Below are 13,314 nucleotides of genomic sequence, written 5' to 3' on the forward strand. Positions count from 1 at the left end.
TGCCCTTGGTCGGCGGTGTCGATATGTCTTGGATAAGAAGGAAGGTAGATGTGGAGTGAGTGTGAGTGTGAGTGTTAGTGTGGATGAATAAATAAAAGAATGAATGATCGTCTATACTCCGCAATTGCAGAAGCGACGCAAAGAAGAAGACGTGGGATGCATCCGCGGGCGTCTAATTTGGGTTTCTTATTAATAATGGTCAGACTAGGGCTTCTGCTCTGATTTCCCCATGTTTATGTAGTCGCCTCCAGAATAATAGAAGTCAGACAAATAACTCGCGCTTAACTGCACCCTCAAGTCCTCAAACCGTGTCTTTTGTCTCCAACTGCGGTCATTCGGCCTCACTTCGCAGACATCATCATCTGTCTCTCCTTCACCCTCGAGAAATGCTGGCAGACTGTCTGCGATGACACCGGCATGTCCCGGTCTTTGTTTTTTTTCTTACTCGTCGCCATCTTCGCCTTGACTGCCCGTGCGACCGACTACTTTGAACAGTTGACCCTCACTCCTCTTCCTCTCGGATCCCTCCTCGCCTCTTTCGACTTCCGCAGTAATGAGACCCTTCAAGACTACGAAGCTCAGAACTACAGATACTTCCCCCGGTCTCTAGGTCAGGCGTTAAAACATGCAGACACCAAAGAATTACATTTGAGATTCACCACCGGGAGATGGGACCCTGAGACTTGGGGTGCCAGACCTTGGAATGGTTTCAAGGAAGGCGGCACAGGAGTCGAGTTATGGGCTTGGATCAATGCCGCCACCGAAGAAGAGGCTTTTCAAAAATGGTCGAAATTGACCCAGTCGCTTTCCGGCTTGTTTTGTGCGTCCATCAACTTCATCGACTCTACCAGGACCACCAAACCTGTCCGGAGTTTTGAGAGTGTAGCGACATATCCAGCACAGGGTCACAATCTTCATCTGCTACATGGCGTCCTTCCTGGAGAAGTCGTCTGTACGGAGAACTTGACTCCGTTCCTCAAGCTGCTGCCTTGTAAAGGCAAGGCTGGAATATCTAGCTTGTTGGATGGTCACAAGGTCTTTGATGCCTCCTGGCAAAGCATGTCAATCGACGTGAGACCAAAGTGTGATCTAGGACCTGGTCACTGTCAGATTGAAATCGACCAGACCATTGATGTGGTTCTCGACATTGAAAGGTCTAAGAGACCTAGAGATAACCCCATCCCTCGACCCGTCCCCAACGACCAATTGATCTGCGATGAGACAAAACCATACCATTCTCACGACACTTGCTATCCCAAGGATATGACGGACGACATGGCATGGTCGTTAAAGGACGTTTTTGGGAGGACGATGGCAGGTGCCTGTCCCCTTGCCGAAGAAGAGGGACCGGAAGCCAAATCCGTCTGTCTCAATGTTCCACATGATCGAATGGTGTTTATTGGTGCCAGTGGATTCGAGAGCAAATCTCCGCCAGGCGAGGCTGAGAGAAGATGTTATCAAGTCATACCAAAGGAAGCCTTTGACCTGGAATTGCCACAGCAAGGATTAGACACTCGACATGAACTTGACCCGGAGTTGTTGAGAGTGGAAAGGACCATTACTGGTCACGGAGCAGCTCAAGGAGGGATGAGAATCATCATCACCAATCCGTCGCCGACCCACGTCGTCGACTTTGTCTACTTCGAAAGTCTACCATGGTTCCTGCGACCTTATGTGCACACCCTCAAAGCACAGATGACGCACAATAGTGCCGAATCCAACGAATCCATCATCAAAGACATGTACTATCGACCAGCAGTTGACCGCAAGAGAGGCACGCAACTCGAATTGGTCATGTCTGTACCGCCCTCCAGCACTGTCATGCTGACCTATGACTTTGAAAAAGCAATCCTCCGATATACCGAGTATCCCCCAGATGCCAACCGAGGATTCAATGTCGCCCCTGCGGTGATCAGGGTTTTGGCCGATCATGGTCAAGGTGGTGTGTTCAATGATGTATATATCCGAACCACCAGCCTCCTCTTACCTCTCCCCACGCCGGATTTCAGCATGCCGTATAATGTCATCATCTTGACGAGTACAGTGATGGCTCTAGCCTTTGGAAGTATCTACAATCTCCTGGTTAGGCGCTTGGTGGCGGTAGATGAAGTCGGGGATGGTCGTCTGAAGACACTGGTCAAACCTATCAAAGGCTTGGTGGTCAAGATTAAAGACCGATTTAGGGCAAAGGCAACCAAGGTAGAATAGAGTAGAATGAAAAGAATGAATGATCATGTAGTCTTTGTGTTTTTATGACTGTGTTTCCATGGCTTAGAAAGATGGTTGACACAGGGAACGAGGCTGTAGTCCAACGGCGTTATGACAGTGAATCCTCGACAGCCTCGTCTCCTTTCATCTCCTTTAGTCATGGCGGGGATTGTCAGCCTCGTCTCCTTCGTCTTCTTCTCCTTCTCACTTTCCTGACATTTCCAACATTTCTTCCACAACCACAGCAGCCAAATTAGAATCTACATCTCACATCTCACATCTCACTTCTCTCTTGACCAATGAATCTTTGATCCTATCGATCTTTCTGCCAACCCCAATCAATCCCCACCCACCTCTTACACTACTAGGTACCTATCTCTCCTAATATTTCACCATGCCACCAATGCTCAAAATCCCCATTCAACCCGCCAAACTCTTATCATCACAAACTCATCAAGTCCCCGGAAAACTTCTTGTGACCGAATTGTTCTTCTCAGTTCCACTCGACCACGCCAAGCCTGAAGGGGAACGACTGAGGTTGTTCTGTCGAAGTGCAGAAAAGTTCGACAAACCTGCTGCCCCGAAATCTACCACCAAAAAGGACCCAGAGACTTTACCTTGGTTTGTCTATATTACTGGTGGTCCAGGATTTGGAGGTCCTAGACCACAGGATAGTCCTGTTGCTCAGGATGTCATTCAGAAGGGGTATAAGGTATGTTGCACTTTTAGTCCGATAGCTTTCCCCCAATCCCCTATCTCCCTCTCCCGTCTGTCATGTCACTAGACAATCAAAGAACCGAACCAAGAGAAAAGAGAATAAGCCCAATCAACCAACCATAACTCACAGTTCCTCTCATTCGACCATCGAGGCATGGGCCAGTCGAACACCGTCACATCCGCAACCCTAGCATTAAAAGGCTCCGCCCGATCTCAAGCCGACTATCTCACCCATTTCCGCGCCGACAACGCCGTCAGGGATCTCGAGGCCATCCGCCTAACCCTAACAGCCGACCATCCCGAAGACCAGAAACAATGGTCCATCATGGGCCAATCCTACGGTGGATTTGTATCCCTGAGCTACCTATCCCTCCACCCAGAAGGATTACGCGAAGTATTCACTCTCGGCGGTCTAGGCCCCGTTTCACAGCGTAAACCAGACGAGACGATCCGACGCCTATATCGACAAGTCACAGACCGCAATAAGAAATACTTCGACAAGTACAGCGAAGACGTCGAGCGAGTTGATCGCATAGTTCGATTACTGGACGAGAAGAAACCCTTCCTCCCTAGCGGCGTACCTCTGTCGAGGGCACGATTCCTCAGTACAGGAATCTCATTCGGCGCACACGGTGGATTCGATCGTGTTCATGACCTGGTGCAGCGTGCAGCGAATGATCTCGATGTATTTGATTTCCTGACCCGCCCTACACTCGCAGATGTCGAGGCTTTGTCTCCCGCTTTCGATCAACATGTCATCTATGCTTTGTTGCACGGAAGTTTATATACCCAAGGCGAGTCCTCCGAGTGGGTATTCGACCGTGTTGTGGCGGAAGAAAACGCCAAAAGCGTTAACAACGACGACAACAACGGCAAAGACAAAGATAAAGTCACACCGGTCCATTTCACAGGCGAACAGGTCTTCAAAAGCGCATTTGACGACTACGCCGAACTTCAGTCTCTCAAAGAAGTCGCTCAAATTCTCGAACATCGATCTGATTGGCCTGATTTATATGATCTAGATCAATTGTCTAGAAACTCTGTTCCGGTCTATGCTGCTGTTTATACCGAAGACATGTATGTGGATCTGGGGTTTTCATTAGAGACGGCGGGTATTGTCAAGGGCACCAAGACATATCAAACGAATATGATTTATCATGATGGTGTGAGGTCAAAGACGGCGGATGTTATGAAGAATTTGTGGGCTTTGAGAGATGATACGATAGATTGATTGATCCATCCTTGCATCTAATCCAGCCATAGCTTTTCCTCTTGATCCGAGTATGAGATGAGATGATATGATATGATATGATATGATATGATATATGAACAATCTCAACATCACCGTCTCCTCCCACCACCACCACCACCACCACCACCAGCAGTACCAGCACCGCCTGCAGCTTCACCTCGATCCGCCATATTAACCACCTCACCAATCCCCGCGGCCTCCTGCTCATCTTCGAGAACCCTGACCTCCTCGCGACAATCCCACCATCTCTCCTCCGCCATATCAAACGCCATTTTTCGAATCTCCTTGACCGACTGATCAGCCCCCGAACTCAAACCCACACCACCAGACCGAGCTGCAATGGGAGTCTCCATTACCAAGCGTTGCCAATCTTCTGATGTACGTGCGTAGAATTCACGTAATGATTCAAATGCTCGTGGGAATGGTCGTGAGTCTTGTTTTGCACTTGTTTCGGGTTCGGTTTCCACCACCATGGCGGAAGCTCCGGCAGCAGCCGTAGTAGAACCGGCGACTGACGACGGCGGTGTATCAACGTACATTTTGTCGCTGTTGATTGCATCTTTTTCGTCCATGTCTTCATCACTGTTATCCTCATCTTCGTCGTCGTCATCGTCATCGTCATCATCGTCGTCCATTTCCTCATCACTATCTTGCGTAGTAGTCACATTCCAATTGATAGGTTCGATGTAGAATTGTTCTCGAACGCCGTCAAGTTTGCCCAGATCAATGCTGTATAGATCCGTAAACGTGATTTCAATATCTCTCTTTTCCAATGTCCCGCCATAGATGTACAGAACATCGTCTTGAACTGTCAATTGCGCATTAAATCGATTGTGTGGCATTTCAAACCGAACGATTAATTCCCGCTTCGAGGGTTCATCCTCTTCAACCTGCCGTTGTTCATCACCAGCATCTCGATCGAGTTGAATCTCATCCGCCGCAGAAATCGATCCTTTTGTCTGTAGAGCCGCGAGGTTACGAAGTAATTCCTCTTCATCGGCTTTTCCACGATCACGTGCGCGACCACCAGCTTGACTTTGCTTCTTACTTCCTCCTCCGGCTCCTCCTCCACCAGCAGCACCTTGTTTAGGTCGACGGAGTGTCAAGGGGAAGAATCGATTGCGGTCGATATTCCAGATGTAGAGTTCGTTGAAGAATTCGCTGTCGATTCCTTCCTCGCTGTCTTCTACGTCGTGCACGCCTCCGAACATGACTCCTCGTCCTTTATGGTAGGCCATGGTTGCACCTGCTCGTGGAGGGTTGGGTGTGTTGGCGGGTCGTTTGCGTCGTTCCCATCGAATGGTGGGGGGAGTTCCGGATGGAGATTCTGGAGGTGGGATGTTGATTCGAAGGAACCATGTGTCTTGGTGGACCATGGGTTTGAGGATATTTCGGACGGCTGCCCCCGCCGCCGCGGCACCGCCTTTTCCTTGCTTGTTTGTGTTGGCGGTGGCTTTGACTCTGGAGTAGCCACCGCAAAGAACTGCACCGGATTCGTGAGGTAAGAGACTGAATGACGACCTGGGGTCGGGTTTCTGCGCCGCAGGAGCTAATTTCATCTCATGCCAGACATTCTCCTTACAGTCAAAGATCCACGTGTCGTTGAGATACTTTGTCTGCTGCGAGGTGTCTTGAAAGCCGCCAAACAGGATGATGTAGTTCTTGAAGTAAGTCATACGGTGTCCGCTCCGCGCAGGCGGATTCTTGCCTTTCCCCTTAGGTTCGATCTTGGTCCATTCTCGGGTATCTGGATCAAGATGCCAGAAATCGTGGTAATGGTAGAATTGATTCTGTTTGGGCGACGAGAATTCGCCACCGCAGATGTAGATGCCTCCAGTGTTGCCTCCACGACAGCAGGCATGGCCACTTCGGGGGAGAGGTGTGTTTCCCGAGACGACCTGGCGCCATTCGCCTTTGTCGATCTGGTAGACAAATAGGTCGTTGTAGAAGGAAGCGCTGCTTCCGTCGTGATATTCCCCGCCAAAGATGAATAGTTCGTTCCGGTTTGAGGGAGATGCCACTAATGTACTAGATGATCGGGCTGATGGAGGTCCACACGCTGTTTCAGTGATTTTGAGAAATTTGGCTTGCTCCTCGGCATATGCGGCGAGAACGGCATCGAGATCGACATCGTCGGCGTCGGAGTCGTCGTTTACTGCTGCAACTTTGGCTTTGGTTTTCTTTTCGCCCTTGGCCGTCTTTTTGGATTGCTTCGCTGCTTTTTGTGCTTTGTGCTCGGCAGATTTTGCTTTCTTTTTGCCCGCCATGTCGGGAACGAGGTAGATCAATGACGTTGGATATGAATTACCTGATTCACATTCTGGGAGTTTCGACAGCGCTCAGTTCTCTCAGATGAGATGGCGACGGTAGGACCCTGGCGTCGACTTTGTTAACATAAAGTCAGGTTCAACCAAACCCTTAATTCTTGGTTGGTCGAAATGGTGTGTCGTCAAGCTCGTGTGTCTTGGACACTTCAACGGCCCAAGATGGAGTGGGGGATCACACAGTGCCCGTTGAAAAATGTGGGAGATAAAATTGTCAGACAGATCACATGTTGTTAGTTAGTGCCGAAGACCTCGTGTGGTTGCTGCATGGTTTTGTTAAAGAACTCTCAAAAATCACTGTCTGACACTTCAGATTTAACGAGTGTTCACCACACCACAGATCGACCTTGCGACGAAATCAGATAATATGACTCCCTCCAATGCAGATTGATTCACATAGACTACAAGTGCACAAACATTCAAGAACAAATATTGTGGTCTTTTGTTAGTATTGCTCTAAAAGAGACACAGCGAAGGTGAAGCATCGCTAGATCTATCAGGGGTATAAGGATCCCATCCGAATCATTAACCTCGTCCATCCTCAGTCAAGGTCTGCAACAAAGAAAAGACGTGAATCCAGACTGCAATCAGTCGCCTGCTCCAATCTTGATCTGTATCATGACACTTCTGCCCGATCAGCCAAGATACCCGCGCCACTGCCACCGTCTGACTTCGTCGCCACCACCACGTTCATCATAGAATAGTTAATTACAGAATTGGAAAACACGACCGTTGCTTGACAGGAGAAGCCGCATGGGCTGCGTCACCGCTGCATAAACGCTGACAATGAAAAGCCCCACCCGCCATCATTGCCAACATCCAGCGAAAGCAAGGTCCGTAAAGCAAAGCAAAGTGTGGAAGAAACCAAGATGTTGCGAAAATCCGTAACCTGACCTGACCGACTGCCATTGCCCTAACTCCAACCGACTGAAATTTTCTGCTGTCGCAAAACTTTTTTCGGACTTTTCCCTCCGGTGACCGCTCCGTGACCGCGCCAGCCACCCATCGTGAATAATGTGATGAAAGAGAAACCACTCTATCATGGAAAAGGTTTATCGCTGTGTAAATGCTGAAAAGCGAGAGACTGAAAAGTGCACATCATAAAAAGTCGTAAAGATAATACCGCCATTAGACAAGCTCCTAGTCGTTTTCATGTGCTGGTGACAGCCTGGATCTGGAGCCAGGCACAATGTCACGTTCAATGTCTGCTGGTAGTGCACATCAAGTGCTTCGTAATGGTCAAGGACACCATTGAAAAATAAGACGCCACTCAGTAACTTTTGGGCTGATTTTAAAAGTCGCTGAAACGCTGGAACGTTAAGAACGCTCAACCCACAACGGTCTGCATGGGATAGCCGGTGTGGCTGAAGTAGTAATCCTGTTTAGCATGCAGGGAACAATTGCAGTTCGGTCCATGTGTCATCCAGGACGTGGGTGTGAGACTGTTGGGGTAGTGGTAACTCGGGGTATATGTTGGAACATGGGTACGCTGAGTCGAGTACGCTGACGGCGTGTTTGACTGGAACGGTTGCCGACCATATACTGGACCCGAGGCGTTCAAAGACCACGATGGAGGGTAGTAGTCTGGGGTCGAGGGCCCGCTGTGTGGCGCAGATTCGGGCGAGTACTCTGAAATATAAGGCCTGACCCAGCGAGTATCGTATTGAGAGCCTTGTTGGTACTGGGGAGGAATAGGTCCTTCGGGGGACATCATCAGTGGTTGATGAGTGACGGAATGGCTGCGTCGGACACTGGTCTCGATAGGAGCCAATTTGTGCATTTCCTTGACCTTAGCAAGTTTGGCCTTGGCCTTGTCTTCATATGCACGCCAGTGCTCAATCCACATGAAGAAGCCTTCCTCTTCGTCGTACATCATGCCGTGAATCTCCCAGTCGAATGCAGTAAGCCAAATCAATTCCATTGAGTTGAGCTCATGTACAGGAATGCTGCTCACTTCGGCCCACGATCGGTTCTGGAAGGTGTTGTCGTCGAGGAACTTGCTGCCCAGTAGCAGAGCGGTGGTCAACATCCGGTAGACGGTCCCAGACGATGGACTCGCTTGTCCACTTTCATTGAGCTGCTTCATCCTGGAGGCCAGGTAGAACAAGCCCAACATTATGGTCGAGCTAGGGAGGCGAGTAGATGACAGTATCTGCGATACGTACTTCCGAAACTGAGGAGTGGGAACAGTTTCTGGCGAGACGCTGAGAGAGGTTAGCAAATGTACTGAAGGTGGTCAGAAGTGTCAACTTACAGTTTCTGTGACATCTCGGCAACAAAGCTAGACATCAGGTCCATGTCGTAATCTAGATGCTGAGCAACTCCACCGGTTGGCTTCTCTTCCTTTGGTTTGGGATCAACGAGAGGCGCGGAGAATTGGTTGGTGAAATCCATAGGCTCGTTGACACGGATGGGCGGTAGAATGGGGGCAGTGACAGCGCCGAACTGGTATTGAGTTGTAGCAGAGTATGGTCGATTGTATGGATATTCTTGAGATAGACGACCTTGGCCATATCTTGACATGTGGGATGTCAACGGCTGCTGGGCAGCATACCCGGTTGGCTGATGATATCTGTCATTGTACTCGCGTGTCGACAAAGATCGCCGGGGGTTGTAATTCTGAGATTGATAATACCCTTGGTCAGATGTAGCGCTCATGGGAGTGAGGTAGGGTGCATATTCTGGCGGGGTCAGAGGAAGTCGAGAATGTTGGCCATTTGGGCCCCAGCTGTGGTAAGAAGGCATGTTTGGTCGGAGGTGGACAGAGCAGACAGCACACAGCTCTGTACAAATCAGTCAGAAGCGTCCAAAAACAAGGCTTGAAGATTGTAAGATCGTACCTCTGCTTCCGCTGTCAGCGGCTCAGGCCAGAGGCTCTGAAGCCGAGCTGTAGCTGATCTTAAAGCAAATCTCAATTCCCAAGCATAGGGTGTATGGTTTGAGACTGTCAAACAATAGTTCCGACAGTTGAGATCGTTGGACAGGTATACAAGTTTAGTGGCGTTGGTGAGAGCGGTTGATTTTTGGAAGCGATGTGACGTGATGAATAAAAGGTCGAGACGAAATGTTTAGGTAAGACAATTCCTCAGTAAAATGATGGGTCGACGAGACTTAGTGAAAAGCTCGTCAGGTGCAGAACCTGGTTGTCGTGGTTTGCTGTTCAAGGTCTGGAATCTTGGGCACGGTGGTCCGAAGGAAGCCTGCAGAGAATATGACTTAGAATGTGATGAAGGAAAAGGCTGGTAGTCAGGGAATGTTCAGGTCATAGACACGGCTGCTGCGTGTTTGCGAACGGCAGACTACTCAGACGGGAGCCAACGTACCAAACAGTGTCACCTAGAAGCGCACTGACTCTTGAGCAAAGAGAAACGGTGAGGTCGCGTTTGGTGGAATGCGTGAAATCGCGGACGACGATATTTTGTGGTGATAACGTTGGAGCCGAAAGGGTCCCGGGAGGCGTTCTAGCAACCTGGTCAAAAGGCGATTTTGATAAGACAGCCACCAAGAATAGCCTGGAGCCTTGAAAAGAAGGAGGCTACAGCACACAGCACGACAAGTCGAGAAGAATTGAGGGTGCTCGTGCCGCGCAAGTGTATGTGGACCTTGGGTGGAAGTGAAACCAAATTGGCCACCAACGGTGCCTGGGCGACGGGGGGTGAAATGTTATGGCGAAGCGAGGCGAATTCGGTAGCCTGGCGACGGTAGTGCGGTGGGAAATTGTGGCAATCAATGCTGACCGCAAGGAGTCGTCACTTGGGAGGCAGGAGTGGGTTCGGGCCCGAAATTACCACCTGTAGGCTGGGTGCAGAAAGCTGCGACAGCGCCGAGAACAGCAGCTGTGGCTGACACCAACGATATCCGACTTGAGGTCAATGATGAGGATGAACAAATGCAAAGATGGATTGAGAGAGGAGATTTGGATGGGAGGGGAGAGGGAAGTGAGGTAGGAATGATGAGAAGACAAGACAGGAAGAGGTTGAAAGGGAAAGTTGAAGGAGTGAATAGTATTAGCACTATGACAAGTCTTTCGGCCGCGGGTGACCGTTACCTAGCACTGGGTGACTGGGAGTGAAAAAGTTGGGTTGAGGGAGGAAGGCGAGCGAGTGGGTGGGCAGTGGGCAGAGGCATGGCAGCGTGGTAACAAACGGTGGTCACTGGTCGATGATGGTCTGGGTTTGCTCACAACCCGAGTCTCTGCAGCCAGTAGTAGCAGTAGTGAGTGGGAATTGAAGCGTCAGCGGGTGTGGGTGTGGGTGGGCGCGGTGAAAGGGTCTAGCACTGGCAGAGTGGTTAGGTCCAGGCTACAAGGGCAGAATAGGGAGTGATGATGAACCCGTCAACCCAAACCGGCCTAAGGCGGAGGCGAAGGCGCGAAATGGCTTGACAGGCAAGACAGGGGACCTGGCTTGCTGGGTGCAGGGTGGATCAGCGCCATTACCCAGCGAACAGGACGAGTGGCCTTGTTGGCTGAGCCTGTAGGCTGTCTGACCCTTCGGGGTGGGAAAGCCAGCCCAACTGCCAGTGCCACCCGCTAGGGTCCAATTGGCATTGGCCGTTTCACTGGCTCGCGCCTTGGTATCGGGGAATTGTGGAAATGGATGCGCATGCAGTGGACGAGGGGCGTCGTGCAGCAAAAGCGTACTGAAAGAGGTAGAGAAGGCACAGTGGCCACCTCGCTCTCTCGAAAGCCTTCTTGGGCACGATTCGCGGTCCCGGCTCAACAGGATGGAAGCTTGAAGAGGCCGTACATAGGTAGACCATATGGGTTTAATTGCCTCTACATAAAAGCTTGCACAATAAGAAGGACAGTAGTGGCTACGAGGCAGAAACTTCAGTGGCGGGCAGACTGAAGTGGCAGGACATTTCAGGTGAACTTGGATCGACTCTCCAGGGCAAAACTGAGCCACTTGGCTTCAATGGAGGTTGAAGTTCAGGGTCTTACTCTTCCGAAGGGCGGCATAACCCAGGGCCATATCCACCTAGCGCATATGTCATCGACACTGAAAATTTTACCCACTATGCATAGGATCAGGTCCCTCTACGAGATGCACGTGAACATAGAATTTGACGCAAGTACTAGAGGACTGCAAGCTGCAGCGAATGGCGCCTAAGACGATGATAATAAGGGTTATTATTACCTCGCCTCCTACTTTATGCATCAATAATTAATGGCGCGTACCTATATGGACTGGCGACCCTGGGTGTCTTGGTGCCTGGGTGGTTAATTCTGCACCGACCGACAGGTTCAGTGGTTCAACGAAAATTCAACCAATCCAGAAGTTTGCAATGCCCTCCGGTCCGGCCGACGACAAGCTTGGCATTCCACTAAATTGAGTCGCCCTGAGCCCTAAAGTTGGGATCATTCCTGTCGTTCGAGGTGCTGAGAAATTGGTGACGAGAGTTTCCAGTTCTGGGCTTCGCAGCCTAAAGACTCCGTGGCTCCAAGACATGATTTGCCATAATTCGCCTCCTACCACGCCATCATGACAGTTGTGCTCTGCGTCGTCGATCCGGATCTTGCATTATAAGGCCATACATAACTCTACGTGATGTATTACATACGCAACATACAGCAATGATGTCAAGCCAGAAGGCGATCTACGGCATCTTGCTTACTATGAGGTGTATCTAATATCGTACTCGCTACGGGCGGGCTTCATAACGACACAGGTCTGACTAACCCATACGTCCTATCGCCTGGAAGTTCTCAAACCCCTCAAGCGCCGTTGACGCAAATTCCATTAGGGCATGTCACATCAATCCAAGACCCCAAGACAGAAGACAGAGATGGTATGACTCCATCCACCTGCAGACTGCAGTTCCCTCTTCACACCGTGCGCAGGGGATCCATACTTCTGCTCTGCCTCCTAAAGAAAGACGAGTTGAGTCGAATCATCACTCACGACCTTGGTGCATCGTAGCTTGCCGCCACCTCTAGGCTCCAATTCGTATGATTGCACATGATCGGTGGGCAGATGGTCACGCAGACATCACAGTTCTACAGGTTGCAATCATTGTAGAGTGTGTCCTTCCATTGGCTTGCTTGGCCGCTAGTCGGCGAATTCCTTCGCAGGTAGTTTACTGTTGTTACCTCAGCTGTTCAAACTGCCTAATGTGCACTGTTTGTGCCACCTACATTTTGCCTCTCATCGGCAACACCTACCTAGGTGTCCCCAAGATGAGATATTTCTAGCCGTCCAAGTAGCACCACCCCCACCAGCCGGATAATTCAATTCAATGCCTGGACAGACTGGAGCTGGGAGTAGTAAATTTGTGCCCGTTGATTAAAGTGCGTGCACGACCACTGCGTCCGTGCCCCGTGGTGTCCATCCATCAGTATCCGCATGGCATCCATGACGCCCCCACTGTCCCGGCCATCGCCCCCCTTTTCTTTTACAAGCCTAACATGCCGTGTCGTGCGTACGGAGAGTGAACAAATTATCCAACCATTACAGGTAGAATCCAATGAGAAGAGACCACGGCTCCCGATGAACGACCAACGATCGTCATCAGGACATGTGTGGCCACGTCTTGAGTTCTCAAGGCATACAGGGGACAAATATAGCAACGAACACTCGTCTCGGGCGCAGAAGGCTTCCATCAAAGTATTAGCTAATAAATGCAATGAGGCGGTATGCCCGGGAGTAATAATAACTATGATGTAGTTGCTGACAACAGCCTATGAGACCTAACGTGAGTGAGATCGAGCTAAGCAGTGCTGGTAATAGTAGGTGCTATGGGTGGCTTTTGTTTCCTAGGTAGGTAGCACCTGCGTGATACCTGAAGGTCCAATATATTATAGCAATACAGTAG

The 13,314-nt window shown here is 50.2% G+C and overlaps 4 protein-coding genes across 4 annotated transcripts; 2 read left to right on the forward strand and 2 right to left on the reverse strand.

Annotated features, from left to right (window-relative positions):
- Positions 1-300: 300 nt before the first annotated feature.
- On the forward strand, positions 301-2,236 carry PV10_02821 (uncharacterized protein). The gene has a single exon (XM_016367192.1). It carries the CDS (start codon positions 418-420, stop codon positions 2,206-2,208), a length of 1,791 nt encoding a protein of 596 aa, XP_016226710.1. The 5' UTR covers positions 301-417; the 3' UTR covers positions 2,209-2,236.
- Positions 2,237-2,446: 210 nt separating this feature from the next.
- Positions 2,447-4,189, forward strand: PV10_02822 (uncharacterized protein). Its single transcript, XM_016367193.1, has 2 exons — positions 2,447-2,920; positions 3,056-4,189. The coding sequence occupies exons 1-2, from the start codon at positions 2,603-2,605 to the stop codon at positions 4,154-4,156; spliced, it is 1,419 nt and encodes a 472-aa protein (XP_016226711.1). The 5' UTR covers positions 2,447-2,602; the 3' UTR covers positions 4,157-4,189.
- A 77-nt stretch (positions 4,190-4,266) lies between these two features.
- On the reverse strand, positions 4,267-6,444 carry PV10_02823 (uncharacterized protein; the record flags this gene model as incomplete). The annotated part of the gene is made up of 1 exon (XM_016367194.1): positions 4,267-6,444. The coding sequence occupies one exon, from the start codon at positions 6,442-6,444 to the stop codon at positions 4,267-4,269; it is 2,178 nt and encodes a 725-aa protein (XP_016226712.1).
- Positions 6,445-6,931: 487 nt separating this feature from the next.
- Positions 6,932-10,545, reverse strand: PV10_02824 (uncharacterized protein). The gene is made up of 4 exons (XM_016367195.1): positions 9,825-10,545; positions 9,342-9,701; positions 8,756-9,284; positions 6,932-8,705 (listed from the first exon to the last, which is right to left on the reverse strand). Exons 3-4 carry the CDS (start codon positions 9,244-9,246, stop codon positions 7,829-7,831), a joined length of 1,368 nt encoding a protein of 455 aa, XP_016226713.1. The 5' UTR covers positions 9,247-9,284; positions 9,342-9,701; positions 9,825-10,545; the 3' UTR covers positions 6,932-7,828.
- Positions 10,546-13,314: the final 2,769 nt, after the last annotated feature.

Source organism: Exophiala mesophila, assembly GCF_000836275.1.
Source record: "Exophiala mesophila strain CBS 40295 unplaced genomic scaffold supercont1.2, whole genome shotgun sequence".
Taxonomy (NCBI): Eukaryota; Fungi; Ascomycota; class Eurotiomycetes; order Chaetothyriales; family Herpotrichiellaceae; genus Exophiala; species Exophiala mesophila.

Coding starts and splice junctions, on each gene's coding strand:
- PV10_02824 (XM_016367195.1), bottom strand. CDS start 9,246: ATGCCTTCTTACCACAGCTGGGGCCCAAATGGCCAACATTCTCGACTT. Junction 8,706..8,755: donor GCCGAGATGTCACAGAAACT/GTAAGTTGACAC, acceptor AACCTCTCTCAG/CGTCTCGCCAGAAACTGTTC.
- PV10_02822 (XM_016367193.1), top strand. CDS start 2,603: ATGCCACCAATGCTCAAAATCCCCATTCAACCCGCCAAACTCTTATCA. Junction 2,921..3,055: donor TCATTCAGAAGGGGTATAAG/GTATGTTGCACT, acceptor CATAACTCACAG/TTCCTCTCATTCGACCATCG.
- PV10_02821 (XM_016367192.1), top strand. CDS start 418: ATGTCCCGGTCTTTGTTTTTTTTCTTACTCGTCGCCATCTTCGCCTTG.